The sequence below is a fragment of the Acartia tonsa genome, chromosome 10 (genome assembly GCF_053477335.1).
Source record: "Acartia tonsa isolate MP-2025a chromosome 10, ASM5347733v1, whole genome shotgun sequence".
Taxonomy (NCBI): domain Eukaryota; kingdom Metazoa; phylum Arthropoda; class Copepoda; order Calanoida; family Acartiidae; genus Acartia; species Acartia tonsa.
This window is the reverse complement of record NC_137269.1, coordinates 34,065,945-34,084,834: the sequence shown is the minus strand read 5'-3', so window position 1 is coordinate 34,084,834 and position 18,890 is coordinate 34,065,945. Positions and strand designations below refer to the sequence as shown.

General features: G+C 31.2%; 1 protein-coding gene across 2 annotated transcripts in view; it reads right to left on the bottom strand.

The window, feature by feature from the left end:
* The window catches only part of LOC145329948 (sodium-independent sulfate anion transporter-like), a 161,094-nt gene that overhangs the window by 114,114 nt on the left and 28,090 nt on the right, over positions 1-18,890 (bottom strand). Inside the window, exons 1-4 of one of the 2 annotated variants that reach the window (XM_080174432.1) lie at positions 4,794-4,871; positions 1,984-2,009; positions 1,540-1,657; positions 606-672 (exon numbers count right to left, since the gene is read on the bottom strand). In XM_080174432.1, coding sequence (XP_080030558.1) covers positions 606-672; positions 1,540-1,657; positions 1,984-2,009; positions 4,794-4,822 — 240 coding nt within the window. In that variant the 5' untranslated portion in view covers positions 4,823-4,871. Of the gene's footprint in view, positions 1-605; positions 673-1,539; positions 1,658-1,983; positions 2,010-4,793; positions 4,872-18,890 lie in introns of those variants that run through there. The other variant, XM_080174433.1, reaches the window with a different exon arrangement.

Sequence of the window (18,890 nt, the reverse complement as noted above, 5' to 3'; positions counted from 1 at the left end):
TCCTCCGCTGGGAATACAGTCTTGGCGCATCTTTGCAGTTTGTGGTAGCTCTCAATTTTTATTTATTTTTATGGGGTTAAAAAAGGTTTGAGGTGAGTACTTTGATACTTTAAAAATTTAGAGGGGGGTTTTAAAATTTGATACCCCGCCCTTTATTTATTATCGTTATTGGTTGGAAAATATTTTTATACACAAGTACAAAAAAAATTTCGAATCAACAAGGATGTCAAAATCCATAAAATCTAAGCTATATCAGACGGTAAGAAAGACTAATATGAATCAATACAGTGTTACAACGCATTTAATATTCCATTTCTATTTAGAAGTCTGGGCAAAAATTTAGTATAAAGATACGGGATTAAGACTTACTTATAAAGCTACTTCGCTTATAACATTATGCCAAGTAATCCTAGGAATCAATATTCCAAAAAAATAGGTAAATAGTACTGCACAATATTAATTATATCATATAGCAAATTAGTCAAATAAGATTTATTATTTTGGCAAACCGAATTTCTGGTAATCATTATTGAGTTGCAACGCCTTTTATATTGTACCGAGCAGTTTGAAATCGATAGTACAATTCTAACCATGTTAATATTTACCTTAGTGGATGTAACACTGTCATACACAAAATATCCAGTTTTATTTTCTATGTAATCCTCACATACACTGAAAACAAAAATAATTATGTACATAAGAATTTTAAAAATAACAAGGATGACAACATCCATATAATGAAAGCTTTAAAATCAGACTGTAGAGTGTCATATCTTAATTTAAAAATAATAATGAGGCTAGGGAAGTTTCACAAATGCTAAGTACATGTTGAGTTACATGTTATAAGACTAAAAATCCATTGATGAACGGTGAATTTGCATGGTAGTTACTATAATGAGGTACCATTTGAAACTATATAGAGAAATGGCGGCTAAAAGCACAAAGCGTTACTGACACACTAACGGGCAAAACAATGTTTAGACTGGATGTGCACAGGTTAAGGAAATTTAAAATAATATCTTATAATAGCTTTAATTGACAAACCGACGGATAAAATTATGTACAGACTGGACGCGCAAAGGTCAAAGAAATCTTCACATATTTTATTTACATCTTTATTAGGAGCCGAATATAAGCCGTACAGACAGACATAGACGTCCAAGGGGGGGGGGGGGGTAATGGGGCGATTACCCCCCCCCCAAACAATTTTGGGGGGGTAAATAACCCCCCTCCCCCCCAAAAAAAAGCTTGGACGTCTATGCAGACAGACAAACGCACGGACACAGTGAATTGTAAAGTAAATAAAGGAGTAACTATAAAGAAATAGGGTTTGAAATCTTAAGTATATAAATGAATATAGTTTGAATAAAATGCTGAAAAAATCACAAAAACTTGTAACATATAGACAAAGAACTACACGCCCTTATTATGAAGTAGCTGCGCTATAAAGAATAATAGCATAGAAAAGTAACAGACAGACTAACAAACCGACAAGTAATGTAACTTTGCAACTAAGATAAAGATATAAAAACACTAAACCTTTCCTTTCTGAATCTTGTACCATCTACAATACTGCCGCAAGTAGATACTGGAGTCAGACTACTTGCAGACACACCTCGTCTGATAATTCCTCCGCTGCTTGAGGTGTCAGGGTCCTTGTTTTTTAGTGAAATTAGAATCTATATATATTTAAATGATATAAAAAAAGTTTAAGATCTCAGTAACCACTGAACCGATTGTGTTTTAAGTAAGCTTCACATAAATCTTGTGATGTTTTTATGTTGAGGTATAAAAATTACTTTTAGTGTGTGTCTGAAAATGTTTATATCCTTTTGATTAACCCCAGTTCTGGACAATACTACAAAAATATTTTATTTTTGGAGGGGCGGACAAAAAAAATATTTAAAAATTTTCATCTTCCTATCCGCGGACAACTGTCTTTAAATCGATCAATGAATATATATTATAGATTCTTATTTTCCTGTTTATCTTCTTTCATTCTGCTCAATCTGAAATAAAAAAATATATTATTGATATCTTATGATAGGTGTTTGTATGTCCGTCCATTAATATCTTGCTATATAATTTTTATATTGGTTTATGCTATTTTCAGGGATCTTACTGGAAAAGACAATGGAAGATGATTTATTATACAAAATTGCCCCTTCTGTAGATTAGTATTATTACCTGAAAAGTATGGACACTGCTAGTTTTGAACGAACCAATTAAATTCAATAAAATGTTTGAGCCAACGAACAAGATAACGTGGTTGTACAACCTTTGGCACTCGTTGCTATAAAGCTTTGGTTACTCGTGAAATATGAAAAGTTGAAAGAATAATCACATCAAAATTTAAATTTAGCGGGCAACCCTCCCTAGTCTTGCTGTGGGGCTGTTCTGTCTCCTAGCAAACTTAACTCAAATAAAGAGAAGCTTCGCTACTTTCAAGGGTTTAATTATTAAAATAAACTTGTAGCTATTGCCAAATTTTGGTATTATAATTCATGAAAAGTATTTATACAGTGAAGCTAATATTAAGTATTGATTCGTTGGTTTGTCTTACAACAATACACTTAAAGGTAAACATGAATATATACTAGTTGTTTAAAATATTCCAAAAATATGCAATTTATATATGTATATTTTTCTGTTTTTTTAATAGATTGTTGCAATTAGAAATGGAGTTGGGACTAAGGACTCTGAATGATACTGCTCCACAAATAACAGTTTATAAACCTTTCCGCCAATATTTTGAATCTAAATAAATAATTTTGTTTATCATAATTTGAGGAATCATTGCTGTCCAATTGCTGCAGGGATAAGGGATGGGAAACGTAAGAAAATATTATTCCAGGCCTATTTTCCAACTAGGCCTAAAAAACTAGTTTCGGGATGACGCAGTAGTTAGATTTGAAAACTATGAACAATGATGAAATAGCTATTATATGAATGCAAAGAAAAAAAGTATAGAATAGAATTCAGGTAGTTGATTTCACCAATCATAAAATATAATAAAAACTTTCCAAAGAACCAATATGTTAGTGGCTTTAAGTAGAATCCCGTTATTACTTCGCCAACCCCCCCCCCCCCCCATTTAAAAAAAAAGTTTTTTTTGAGATGGTTAAATCTGATTTATTTTCAAACATTTTAAGGAGGGATCTACTTCACCCCAAAATTTGTATTTAGAAATGAACACCGCTTTAGCCCCCCAGCTTAAATAAATAAATTAAGTAGATTTGAATAAGTACATGGGTAACATTCTATCAACAAATTGTTCCATAGCATACATATAAATTAAGAATTTAAAAAAAAAATAATTTTACGTTAAATATTAACAGAAAAGTTCAATTAAGTGTGCATTAATTTTTACCAAAATTAATGAAAATTTTTTTTTAACAAAACACAGTACACTTTTATTTACATATTGAACTAGTTTTGTATTTGTAATCATTTAGGTGGGTTATCAATTCCACATGAAATGTAACTTTTAAATTGTCTATAGACAATGAGTTTTTCACATTGTTCTTAAGTATAAAATGTTGAATCCTACTCAGTCTTCAAAAAACGATCTCTCAATTTATGTTTTGCTATATGGACATTTATTAATGTGTAGGTTTAATAATAAGTTGATGTGATTGAACGTCATATATATTGTTGTCCTTCTGATAGCAGAAACTTTCCATTGTTGTCTTTCTAATAGCAGAAATTTATGTTTGCTTGAATTAATTTAGCCAATAATGAACTGGGGGACGCGTTTGTTATTAATAATTGGTTAATGCTAAAAGCAAGTTTCAGGTTATTGGATATTGGCCTACAGCCAATGAGGAACTGGCGAAAATGAGTTGATTTTATAGGCAAAAAAGAAAAGTTGCCCCATCACTTTTAAAAGGAGGCTGAGACCTAATTTTCGGCCAGGTTTCCCATCCCTTATCCCTGAATTGCTGTGCTACTTTTTCACATTATTGCCATTGTTTAAATATTTGGTACTTTCAACAAACATGCCTGTCGAGTATTGATAAATCATCCTTCTTCGGTTCCCTAACCTTGCGTAGTTTTTCCAATACTTTATATAATCAAACCAAACCTAACCTTGGTAATAGGCCTCTTCTTAATTTTAATGTATAAAAAAATAAGGGGATTAATCAGTGCTAAACCACGTACTTTGGGTGAAAGTTCCAAATTTTCATGTATTTAATGATTACCTAATACTGTTAAACACATTTTTTATCAAGATTTCGTAGAAATAAAATTTCATAATAACAGAGCCTAAGTTTTATAGCTTAATAAAAACAAGTTAATTTTTTTTCCATGTGTAGCTCACATATAGCTTTAAAAATAACATGATCATACAGATTTTTAACATAATACCTGCGTTGTGCAAAATAACCTAACCTAAAGTAAAAAACAAACAAACCAAAAACTAAACCACCAACCTCCCCACTTATTTACTATTTCATTTCCATTTGGAGGGGTGGGGGGTGGGGGGGTTCTTTGATTGCTAGAGGGCAATTTAAGGGAAAACGCCCAAAATGTAATAGCCGTCGTTTAGAAGATAATAAAACGTAACTTCGGGTTTATAATTGATAGGGCCAGTTTTGGAGGTCTTAATAAACAAATTTTTAATTCAATATATGAAAAATAAAAAAGTTTTTTTTTAAATAAAACATTATTTATTATCTTAACATCTTTAACTTTGACGCAGTTTTGGTCGAGATTAAAACCCAAAACCTTCTTGACAACAATTGCCAATCGCGTAAAAAATCATGCCGTAGTTAAGGAATGTAAAAAAATACCTTTTAAATTTTTTTTTCAAACGGCCCATTAAGCTGTACGCTAAAAAGGTTTAACCAAGCGCGCCAAGAGAAAGGCAGACTTATACTAAAAAACTTTTCTGTTTCACCGGTCTACAATGTTCTACACTCACGGATATTAAGGGATAGGATAATGGACAATAAAATAATGCATCTCTTAATTATAAAATAAATCACTTATATTATTGTTATTTGTAGAAAATTTTGAAAAAAATGTTGAGCTAACGAATGGCAAAATTATGATGCAGGTCATAAAATTAAAATGCAGTATTATTTACAGTCAATTGTCACCTTTTTCCCTTACTACGCAATCAAAGGAGTAAGTTATCTGGAGGGAAAAGTACAAGATCGATGCCCAATAAAGACGTTAAAAAACTGAACCTTCTTCTGCTGTTCAGCCGCATTATTTAGTTAGCAAGCCATTTTTTTCTAGATTCGGGAGATTGGATGTATTTTTACCAAAAATAGAAAAATATTTCTGGAACCTACATGGAGCTTCACTACTTTTCCTTACAAAAAGACTTACACACATTCTAATTCTTTTAGTTAAGAATATAAAACTAGTACAGTGAGTGGAATGCCTTTGTTAAAAACAGGTGAAACTTATAACCATGCACAGGTAGGACCTCTATACATGGTTTGTGTAATTTTAAAGTTTGTATGTCTGGCAGGAATACATATCATTTATCCATGGCAATGTATAGATTACCATCTTCTAGATTTATTTTCTAAGATTTTCTTCAAGTAAAAAAAAAAGAATTTGATGTTATCTCTTCAACACTCTAAAAAATCCTCTTTTATATTTTTCTTTGATCTATTAGTTCATAAAAATAAAAAGTATACAAGTCATTGTAATAATTTGTTGTTATAGGAATATCTTTTTCAAGTATGGCTTCGAATCCGCTGGATTAGAACCGCTTCTCCGCCATACTGAAAAATCATGTGTAGCATCGTATTACTGACAATTTTACACGAATATTAAAATAAAAATCTTAAAATTTATTCCAGTTTTGTTAATCCTGACCTTTTGATCCTCTTGGCTAACAAAACTGGTTTTAAGCAGATGAAGATGGAACAAAACTAGGTTTGAGTGAAAGCACCTGACCTTTTTGGCAGAAATGGACATACACACACATTCAAATTGTCCCAAAGTTTTCTTATTTTTTAAAGCTTTTACGCGAGTGTTAAAATTGCCTTTCAATTTCAAACCTTATTAAAGGATTGCTGTATCAATAATTATAAGAAGTGTAGTAACTCTACTGGAAAACCTTCTTTGAAACATTTTAATTGGAGATATATAAATGACAGTCAAATTTCACGTAGTAGAAATATCATGCTATTTTTTTTGAAGTGTTGAGTCCTAGGACGATAAGACACAATATTTTGAACAAGGGTGACATGTTGGATTATAAGCAGTTTTGCGACATAACAAAGATTTTAAAACAATCAGACTAATGTTTCCTAAGCATTAAAGTGAAGTCACCCATATTTGTCAATGTTTGTAAGTCATATTGCCTGATTATAAGTTTTGCTTTGATAAATGTCGTCATCCTTGTTTCCTTTTTTTCAGTGAATATTGAATGTACTCTTCACTCCTGATGACTTTTTGTTAGTTTGTCAGGAATAAGGTTATAAAGAATTAAATTTTAAATAATTCTTATTTTGAAAAGAACAATAGCAGTTACTTCATTATCCTATTCATCTGATTTTTGGAATAATGCTTACATCAAGGTATAATGTTTTATCCAAACCATCTCTATAATCAAGTCCTAAAAATGTAAGAATGTCCTAAAAAAATATAGCCTAACCTAGCCTAAAGTAATAAACAAACAAACAAAAATTCGGGCCCCTCCCATAATTTAAATTCATTTCAAAATAAAGGTGTTTTTATAGGGCACTTTAAGGGAAACTGCAAAAACACGTAGTATTTTCTTTCCAAAATACCTCTGTTTCTGTATTTTGAATGTAAAATTAATGATACATCTAAATACTTTATATTGCCCATCGCATTGTCTTTTCATGGAAAAACATAAAACGCAAAAGAAAAGCATATTTCATCCCTATAGTAATAGCTGTATAGGATGAGATGTATAATTTTGTCCAATGAAATTATCTAAGCCTAGCATATGTTCTTTTTAATTTTCACAGTGATAGCAAAATAATGATATGCTTCCTCTTTACAGTGAAAATTTGTATAGGTCATAACATGCTTTTAGGCTATTTTATTTAAATGAACAAGTCTTGGTATTGTTTTAAGCTATTTTTCTGCCCTTGCATATCCCTCCCGATATAGTTCTATATGCTAGGGGCGCAGCCGCTAGTTATATTTACAAAGAAATAATCATTAAAATATCTAAAAGGTTTCTCCGGAACTTCAAATCTTTGACGTCATTTTTATAATAAACTTATTCCTAATAAACAAGTACAATTTTATCCATAAGCAGACAAGCCACCTAATCTTAAAATAGTAATTTCATTAAAATTATAAAATTTAAGGACAAAAAATAAAACAATCTTACCCCCGAGAGTAGTGAAAATATTTCGGTTTTGAAGTATGTAATTATTTATTTTTATGGTCGTAAGCCGCATGTAAGCCTCATTTTATAACTTAAAAATTCAGATGGATGTCTAAACCCGTTTCTAAACAGACAATTTGTCTCTTAGAAAGATTTTTGTCCACTTGTAGGCTAAAATTTGAGGCTTATTATTGAGATCAGCAATAATAAGTCTATGTTATACTAAAAACAGCTGGTATTAACAAATATTCTTTTTACAAGAACAATTAGAGTTATCTGATAATATTGAAAGTGTTAACATAGCTGGATTACACATGAACTGAAATTCCGCCCCATTATAAAATATTTTTATGTATGTTCAAATGTAAATATCTTGTATTATATTCTTAGAAGAGGTGGGAAGTAAAAACCTTCAAAACTAAGAGGCACCACAAAACAACAAAAAAAGAAAATAGCATTTCAAAAATGTGGTTTTTGTTTTCATGTTTTTGTGGTTCTGAATTTTAGTTTAGTGATTTAATAATAGGGGGGTAAGGGCAAAGTATAAGCCTACAAATAGGTGAAACTCTTTACTTTTCACTTACCCAAAACCATTGCTTCAACCATAGTGTATCTGCTTGTCGGGGAGGTGATGAGTTTGAATCTATGCTCAACACAAAGTCTTACTAAAACCGTTTAAAATGGTTTCTACTGCTGGTATGTCTGATGTGCAACATTAATAGTTAGAGTAGTAGTAATGCAACGGCCAAAAACAGGAACTACTAATTACACTGCACAGTAAAACTTCCGGACAAAGGTCATGGAATCAAAGAGTTTACTGTCTGTTAGATGTTACTTAACCTAATACCCCCAAGGTGTTTTGACAGAAATGGAGAGCTTTTGCTCACCTTAGTTGTCATAGGTTGTTGGACCAGACAATAAATCGTATGTCTTTAAAATGTTACTTCATCCAGCAACTAAATAACATGATGAAGATTGGGTTATATTTGACTCAACTATCCAATGGTCAATTCCCCTGGAGGATATTCTTTATGTTCTTGGTTATAATGAACTGACTTTTCAATTTGATTTAGATGAAACTTGCTGAATTCTAAGAAAACTGAAAGTTTGTACTATGACATAGAAAACACATTTTTCTATTAGTTCTGTTTACAAATTTTTTGTTTTGTTTTTAGTAACCTTAGCTCGTAAACATTTTTTTTCTTATAATTTCAAACATTCTTATCAAAATAGCAGATATCTTTGTCATATTTTGCATAACTTTTTGAACACAGTAAAAGTGTCGGACTGATTATGACGTAAAAAAAAGATTAGCCAATGAGAGGCCACTATAAATTTTACCATTGGTCAATAATGGCCTCTCATTGGCTTATTTTTTTTGTTACGTCATAATCAGTCCGACACTTTTACTGTGTTCTAACTTTTTTTTTCAAAATGTAATCCCTTTTTAAATTCATGACAATATTTACATTTAGATATCAATAAATATTGGACTTTTTTGGCAAGAAAAGAAGACAGTTTAATATAATGTATAAATTTTTATGCAATCTTCTGAAACCTTCCTAAAAAATCATGTCTTTGGGATATAGCAAACAATACAAATTTACATAATAGAGTTTTTTTATTGCTGATTTTTAATACAATAAGTTCTGTACTGTTTTTAAAAAGGTTACATAAGAATTGTAAATAGAATTAGGAATTTTTTTTAAAATTTAATCTGTTTGTTTAATGTTACATAAAAAATGCAAACCAATGTACTGTATGTACAATTATATAACTCCTGATTTAGGTCCTACAAAGTTCATTGATTTAAATGAAGCCAATATTTGTCTTTCTAATTTGTGCATGTCATCTACATTGACTGATAAGTTTCCTTATATGTGTAAATCCTGTATTATACAAGTGGAACTCTTGTAGTTCATACTCTTTACTCATGCAAAGCTCTCAACAACATAACCAAAACTACTTAAAAAATTTGCAGTATTTCAAATTATAAAACAAAAGAACATGATTGCAACATTTAAATCAATACTTCCACCTATCATCTAGGGATAAGAAGGGGAGGAAAGAAAATATCTTAAATCCATCCTAAGACATTTATAGAGTACAACCTATCCAGACCATCATTTTCCAAGATCTATTTTTTCCCAAAATCATAAATTTATAATAGTACTAGCAGCTTTCCCCCCAAATTATTTTTAAATCATCCAGAACCTAAGAGAAGCTACATTGTAAAGGAGAACAATATGGCAGCTTGCAATATCCATCAGTACACTCAGACATACTATAAAAAGTTCTGAAAACAATAGAAATACCCTTACACAATTATAAACTACCCTGAAGTACTAAAAAAACTTTATGTCTATATATTTGAAACCTGAATTAACATTCCCTTACACTTCTACATATTATGTGAAAGTCTTTCCCCTGAGGTATAAAGTTACTCTCAAACCAAATATCAAATTTCCCACATTTGGTTGAGAGAAAACATTGAGCTTATTGTAATTCAAGATTATTGATTCATCAGTGTATTTGTTTTAAATTTATACTTAAGTGTCAGGATAAGTTAAAATAATGCAAATATGATTGTATCTTCACTCTAAGTAATAAAAAAATAGAAAAAAACCTGTATGATAAGTAAGGATTATAATAACACAGTTATTTTCAACAAAGAATACATATTTATAGATAATCTGAATTATTCCTCTTTTTGAGCTGCAAAAAATTCCATACGCTCAAAAAATAAACAGGTTTCTTGCGTTTTGTGGGCTAGGCAGTGAGATATTTAAACTACGGAATCTTCCACTGATAAAATCTGCGTAGAAATCCTTACTTGGATTATACAAACATACATATGTACTATGCAAGCTAAGGAAATGCGTACTATTTGCACGTTTTAGTGGGCTTGTAAAAAAATTGCGGATTTAGAAAGTGGTGTTCGCTGTGACAGTTGACATGACAATTTAGCATGTTTGTAGCACGTCCATAAATTAAATTGTCGACACTTGACAAATTAAATTAGTGGGTGGCCATAGTTTAGACTCATAACTACCTTCAATTTTGTTTTTTTGATAAATTAGCATTTTTGTAATAATAGTAGATACTAGCTTGGTAGATTATTCTCTAAACTTTTCGCTATCATGGACTTATTTGTCCTTTTTAAAAAGTTGATTAATCTTGCAAAAAGCTTGCGAAATTCCTTGTACGGCTAAATTGGCAATGTATATGCTATAATTTTAAATTTTACCAAAATATTCAGAAATAGCTAAGTAAAGCAACATATCTCATAATTAGCGAAGATTTTTATAAAATTATGGTTTTTATGTCCGTACGTCACAGTTAACTGTTTTAGGTAGTTTAGTTAGAATTTAGTGTTAGAATGTTTATATGATTTCAAACTTTGGATTAGGATTTCTGTAACATATACATAGGTACAATTTGCAAAGCAAAACAACTCTATAACTGTTAATAGAATGTCCGTACGTCCAGTTAAAACATGATTTTTAACTTTTTATACAACACTTTTTTATATAATTTAATTATTATATTTTCCATAAGTTTATGTACCATTTTTTATACCTTTATATTAATACTAGCGGCTACGCCCCTAGAGGCCTCTAGGGGCACTTGAGGAGGAGAGAGTCGAATTTGATAATTCAATTTCTTATTTTAGATTTTAAAAGAAAAAGTTAAAAAAAATTTACGTTTGGCGTTTGTTTTTCGTTGAACTCTCTTTCTAAAATTGGTAAATTTAAAAAAAATTTAATTTCTCTAGGGAGGGTGGTGATACCCTCCCCCAAAATAGTTATAAACCTTCCAGGGACATATGATAATCTTCCCTGTTAAGGAGAACCCAATCGGTTCAGCGGTTAGCGAGATCCTTCGGTACACACAGACAGACACACAGACATCCTGTTACTTTAGTATAAGGATTTTGTTTATTATGTTTTGACACAAGTATTCATGTTTGTTTGTTTGGAAGACGAAGAAATTCCCTCAATGACGTCATAAAAATGAGGAATGGGAAAGAAAACCCCTAAAAAAGGGAAATATAATCCTTCGTTATTATGACGTAACATGCTGATTTTTAGAGGGACTTTTTTCGTCTTCTTTGTTTGTTGATTTAAGAGCTTTGCATGTATGTGTCGGGTGGTCCATTTGAATTACATTGATGTAGAAAACATACTAGCTAAGCCTATAACAAGAACAAATTGACTGAAAAATACCCAACGCCACATAGACTGAATATAACAAAAAAGCTCCTTTTTAAAAAAGACCAATGCAATGTAACAAAATAGATTACTATCTTTTAGAAAGCTTAGTTACTCTGTAATTTTATATACTATTTTTAGACTCAATTTCTGGTGAATTTATTTCTCCATAATGTAAAAGTTACAAACTGGTTTTGATCTTAGGGGCAATTACATAGAAATTGCCTACTGAAATGATGTAAGTTGATGTAATATCAGCAAAAAATATTATGTAGTATTTATTACTAAGCTTGCAAGAAAATCTGTCCTACTAATGAGCAAAATTGTTCTAGTTTATAGACGATTTGTGTTTCATGTTGGCTTAAATTATTACTGTGTTGTCCACAATTAGATAAACATCTATACTGTCAGAGCAATAGATTGTTACAATAAAATAGAAAACTTTTAAAAATTAAATTCTCTATAAAAAAGTAGCAGGATGTCGTTCTTTATATGTATGTGTAGTAAGATCTCAGAAACAATTTTAATAGCGCAGATACTATAACTAGGATATGTATGTCCATATTTTTTTCCTTATCATGTATCAGGTGAATTATCATCATGTAAGAATAACATAAAAGGTTTCGTGATTTAATTCTACTATATATTTTTTAATTTTACCAACCTCCAATACAAAATAAAGAATCACAGCTCCTGTTCTATTATTAACCCTATTAATAACAGTCGGGCCCCGTTCCGAACTTCGATCGGCTGTAGTTTTCTTATTTTTAAAAGTTAGATGAACAATTTTTCCTCGGGAAATATTTATTTTTATTTACCTATCGGTGACGGGATTCCCTGGTAGCTGCCGGCCGCCGAAATCGACGTTCGTCGGGAAAACATGTATGATAAACTAAATCAACCCATCTGCACGTTAGATTTAGAATTATTGATGCAAAAACCTGGACTCTTTTAGTTTGTACAACTCAATTAAGAATTGATAATAATTCTCAAAATTTTTGGGAACTTGATTATAATTTTATTTGGGGTCAGTATTATTTACGTTGTCCCTTCCTTCCTGTTAAAGACGGACAAACAAAATTTTATCAGATTCACAAAAGTGATAAAGCATAACTTTAGGCGATTTAAAATTTAAGGTTTTTGGTCATAAAATATAGTTTAAGCACTTTAATGGTTTTTATTATGTTTTAATTGGCCAATTATTATTTGATAGTTTACTTTTAGATACTGGAGCCACTTTTGTTCTGGAGCAAGAAAGTGATCCTTTAGCAAAACTCCAAGATTTTTTACAAATGTTTTGAAAATTGCATATAATTATTTAACCATCTATGCATCATTCAACAGCTTGAACAGGGGCGTATATAGTATATATAATCCGGAGGGAGGGGGGGGGGAGATGTATTCTTGTCTATATTAGGACTTATATATTTACATTGCCAGGGAAGTGCAGGGGTATGGGAAAGGAGGGGGTTGACTACCCCCTATTTGTACACTTATCAGCTAGACTGGTTTTGCACTTGAGGCAAAATTTCGCAAAAAATTAACAAGGATAACAACATCCATAAAGGTAAAAAACAACTAAAAGTGACAGCGCTATTAATATTGCGAATGAGAATATCATCAGGGAAAAAATCACAATTTCATTATTTTACTGACAGAAAATTGTCTAAAGGTATGGTACTTTTTTAATCGAAGCTTTTAAAATGCTATGTATAGTTTTGTTAAATGTTCTGCTTATTAGGTTCTGACACACTACGAGAGTTATTGTTTGTTTGTCCAGCCTTCTGATTACAGAGCTTCGCTTTTATGAATTTTGTCATCCTTGTTTAATATAAATCTTCTTTTAAAATGTGGAAATGCATAGTTAAAGCAAAATGACTGCAAATTCCTTCTTTATTATCAGTAAATAAAAGTGAAATATAAATTTTAAGTCTAAAAATTGGTTTGGGTGGGGAGGGGTACAACAATTATATACAATAGGTCAACTGTCAAAGGAAGAAATTTACTCTAATTTTATATCTCTGATTGACCTAACCCTAAGTTCCTGGGATGAAAAATAATGTTTTGTTTGATATACTTGAATTTTATGCTTTGTATAGATCGGTGACATTTACTTACATCAAATCAAGCTAAAAAAAGAATTACAACTTTAATAAAAGTGAGTTCAACAAACCAGACAGTCGGACAAACTAACATTAACAACAATAAAATTAAAATTATTATTATTTTAAAGTGACAACATTTAATATCCTTATAATAAATTAGGAGGATGACTGTCTGTTTGTGTGGCCGTCTCTGGGTAGTAAGAATCTCGATTAACTATTACCTATCTACAAGTCAATAGAAGGTTTATAACTATTTTAAGAAAAGCAGAGAATCGACACCTCAACTCCCCCCCACAATTACCTCAAGAGCCTCTTGTTAATAAATAAAGAAAATTCGCGAAAGTTTACAACTAACCTCCTTGGGAGTATTCTTAATTTTGATGCAACTCAAAAAAATTATGCATTTTTGGGGGAAGGCTCTATTTGAAATGACATTTACATACATAAATAAAATTAAAAACAAGATTTTTTTTTGTTCAGATTAAACTACTATAAATGACCTTAATTTAGTAAAGAAAACTGCTTTTCAGTACCAGTAGCACAGCTATTCTGCAAATAACGTCCGTTTTAAGATTTTAAGATTTAGTAAATTGCTTACAGCAAAATAATATAATTTACAACAGAGACAAATTGTGTGATTTATTGACAAAAAAAACCTAAACAATTCTTAATGTACCCTGTATATCCTAGACATGCCAGTCTTTTTTCGTCAAAACAGTCAATTTCTACTTTTATAGCTGCGCTACTTGTGGGCAGAAGTGTTTTGTAATTCATCAATGATATTATCTCTTTAATTTCTTTGTTTTTTCTTGTTGGGTACAATAACTCTAATCGTTGGTAGCGCGATTCACCCCCTCAAAATTAAAATTACTGCTGAAGTTTGATTTAATAAATTAGAAATAGAATAAAATTGGGGGGGATTCGAGGGATTATACACTAAAATATTTTTGTGATAGGAATCCAGAAAGCCCTACAAGAGTATGGTCTCAAGGGGTTGGAAATCTTCAGAGAAAAAGAGTGTATGTGGGAAGGGGGATTTTCAAAAATAAGGTAGAGTAACTCTTCTTCTAATTAATCTAAATCAATTATTTGATATGAAAAATTCCCAGTAATTTTCTTTGGTTATCACGATTTCAGACACTTTCTCACGGAGGTACGAGTTGTCGGGTAACCCCCCTCCCAACTTCTATTTTTGCTATAAAACTTAATAGTACCTACAGACAAATATTGCTAAATAAAAGAGTGAAGAAAGAACCAAAGTATAATAAACATTTGAGGTAGGTTGTTTTTAAAACTTTTGGTTCCAGTATAATATACATTCCATGTCCAATATCACCGAAAGGCCCAATTATAGATTTAATTTAAAAAAAAATCATTCTAGAGGGAGGTGTGAATTCTATGTATATCTAAATTCAAATCCTAATCTTATTAAAATTAATCAAGTTTGTTAAAAAACAACAAAACTTTAGATTTTACTTTTCTTTGAGAATTTAAATTTAGAAGAAATTTGGCTAAAATGAATTTCAGTTTTTCTTTATTAGGATGTAATTTGTATAGTAAGTTGCCAAATTTCAGTAGCGCAGCTACATTATGTGTAATGAGTGTATGTCTGTACGTCTCTCTCTACCTCTGATAACAAAGTATAAAAATATAAAATATTTGTTTGTTGCCAGATTTTAAAAATTTTAATACACATATTTACTTTATTAACAAAAAACAAAACAAAAAACAATATATTCAATATTATTGGGAGGCTAATAAATAAGTGTTAGTGTCTGTCTGTTCTACTGGACGTCTGTCTGTTATTTTTTACATGAATTAATTTATCCAAGCCAAAGCTGTATCCTAAGATATGCAACAATTTACAGCTGACCCATAATGCGAACAAAATTTAAGAAATATGCCCTTACGTATCAAGATCTGTAAAATGTTTCAACCAATGAGATGTCTTTAACCCTTACAGCTCGGGCCCCAATTCCCACCTTAATAGATCGGGGGGGGGGGGGGGGCTCCAAGAGCCCCCCCCTCTATCTCGGCTCCTGTTACAGATAAAGACGTAAATTTTTTTTCTGGTGGTTTATGTGTATTTTTAGAGAAAATTACTTTTACTAGTCATAGCGGCCAGGCCGCTCCTTAGCCGCTTTTTAGCGGCCAGCCGCTAAATTTTAAAACAGCTGTAGAGCGGCCAATTTTGCAGCTAGGTTGACCAAATTTTAGGACGAACTATTATTTTTCATAACAAAAAAAATACTTTTTCTGATCATCGCCGAAAAACGGCAAATAACGGAAACCGCCATTTTCAACGGTTACGGCGGTAAAACGGCGGTTGGCGGCGCCAATTAATATTTTTATCAGTTTGATGTTGCTCAAGGATTTACCAAAAAAAATTATAGGTCTCTAGCTGTAATAGAAGCCACGATATTCATGATATATGTCTGTAGTAAAAGCCGGACAAAAATCAGTCATAAAGTCGGTCAGGGAGCGGTCAAACGGTCATAACACAACTTTTCTCAAAAGGTCATTGATATCTAAGTATTCACCAAAAAAAATTTAGGTTTCTCCTTATACACAAAAGTAATAATGTAGAAATTAAGATTTATTTAGAATTTTTTTTCTAATTTTGGTGCTACCCAACCGACTTTGACCGGACACCACGACTGACACAGACCAGATATCCTAATAAAATCAACTCTTGCCGACGTATAATTACTAAACTTAAAAAGTCATGAAGTCACAGCACTCCATCTTACCTACAAAAAAAATGAGATTGAAAAAACTAGAGGGGGGGGGGGGGCTCTTGGAGACAAACGTTTAATGCTTTTTTTGGCCAATCCTTAAAACCTACCAATTTTCCCCATTTAAAAAAAAACGAGATTCGGGGATATTGCATCTGACGGGAAATTTTTCGTGGTTTTTAATAAAACTTGAGTAAAACAAATCTGGAATCAATGAGTTTACTATATTCACGTGACTTACACCCCCCCCCCTTTATTTATCATAGGGCATTTTTAGAAAAGAAATAATTAAAACTTTTCCCGGGACCTTAAATTTTCCTGAAAGGAAGAACTAATTTAATTCACTATCGAGATCTTTTCGGACAGACGAAAATAGTTATTTCTCGCATCGTATTATAAACGGCTTTCCGCGGATATAGAATGTACAATTATAAGATTAAAACTATTTTTTGTAGCCCCGAGGTGCCGAAGGCACCAGCTAAAAAACTGGCTTTAATCTTATGATTGTACATTTTTATATTCGTAGAAAGCTGGATATAATACGATGCTAGACATAGTTTTTTCGTATGGATGAGAACCGGTTCCTATCCACCGGATTCGAATGAATACGAGAAACCTTTTACTTTATATTACAGAATATTATTTGATTAGCCTCAAGTTTTCTCTTCTGTTGTCTTATCCCTCATATCCGGGGACAATTATGCTTTTTGTATAAATTTTGTGATAGATTTACTATATTTTTAATAGCGTAACTACTTTAAAACTAAAGTAAGTCTGTTTATCTCTCCATCACGCCATTATTTTGTTGGATTTAAAAATGGCCGAATAAAAAAAACCAATGAAAATATTATTCTCAGAGCAGTGTTTGTATAACACTAACTTTTAAGCCCCCTATATAATAATTTAATTTTAAATTATAATAACACTACACTACCCAACCCCTCCCTCAAGAAAATAGCATAAAACCACCACAGGACCAGTAGGTATATACCCTGAAGAGTAGAATCCAATCGGTTTAGTGGTTACCGAGATCTTAAGCTTCAGACGGACGGACGGACAGACAGACAGACGTCATTCTACTTTGTATTATAGATATCAAATTATTATTGCACTTTTTATGTATAAATTCATCCATGTTATTTAGTTTAGAAATTAAAATCTTGTACATCTAAAATATAAAAGTGTTGAACATTTTGTTTTGAAAGTTCAGTTTTACCTATGTCCTATGTAGTTAAATGTTTGTTTTTGAATTTAAGTAACAATTAAGATGTCATAAACTGCTAAATATTGTAATATATAGCTAATTCATACTATACAGCTCTGTAGTATGAATTATGTTAAACAGAGGCAGTTAATATCACTATTTAAAATAATTTGAAATAATTTGAGACTAAATGTTGTTACATAATGCATATAAATACTTGAAATTTACTTACATAATAAAATATACCAACCTAACTATCTACCAAGCATAGTGAAAGAATGGGTGTTCAACTAAATTTTTGTTTGTAAAACTTATATTTTTCTGCAACTTTTTTTTATGCATATAAGTTTTAAAGTAGTTTTTCTTATTTAACATACTATAGAAACAAAAAAATCATTATTAGATATGCGTCAATAGCTTCCAATGGTTCTTTTTTTCAAGAAGGGGTTATTCTCGAGACTTAGAACAATATAGCTTAAACCATCCCAAGACCTATTTAAAGCATCTCGAAAATTAATAAATTAATCGGTTCAGTGGGCAACGAAATCTGATCGGACAAACAAAATGAAATAACTACTTTTTATCATAGGATTTTATTTTGCCTTTTTATTCTGGTAGATGCCATAAGTCAGACAAAACAGATTAACAAACAGAACTATTTTTTACAAATATAAAAGAGGGGATGGTTGGAGGTGAATAATATTGGAGTTACAAACCCCATGGAATTTCTGGTAAGGAAGGTGAGTAAGTAAGGCCCTCATATTTTCGTCATTGGGGACATTAATTACCACCTTCCTCTAACAATTGTTTTTAAAAGCAATACCAAAATGTATTTTTAAGGTATTAGGTAGATATTCTCCAACCAGAAAAATATTTGTTGGGCACTGTGTACCTCTAAAATGCATGTAACCATGAACATAAACATAAAACTAAATAGGCACTCTACTCCTCTATGTACTGGGTACTTCAATATACATACATATGTACATATTACCATGCATACAGAGGTACACATTGTTGCAATTTTTATAAACAAAAGCTACTTTGAGACAAAAAAAGTCAGAAAAATAGGATTGTTCTTGACTGCTTTATTTCGTTGTTACAAATGTATATCAGTTATCAAAGACGCACAATACATTTATTGTATTTATTCTATTGTATAAATTATATTTTGTACTTGTCTCTTAAGATCTTAAAAAAAAACATTTAACCGATTAAGTTCTCCATTTTAGGAAGGGTTACTTAGCTCCCTTACAACCCCCCCCCCAAAAAAAAAAAAAATGTAACATTGGGTCCAAAAATCAATGA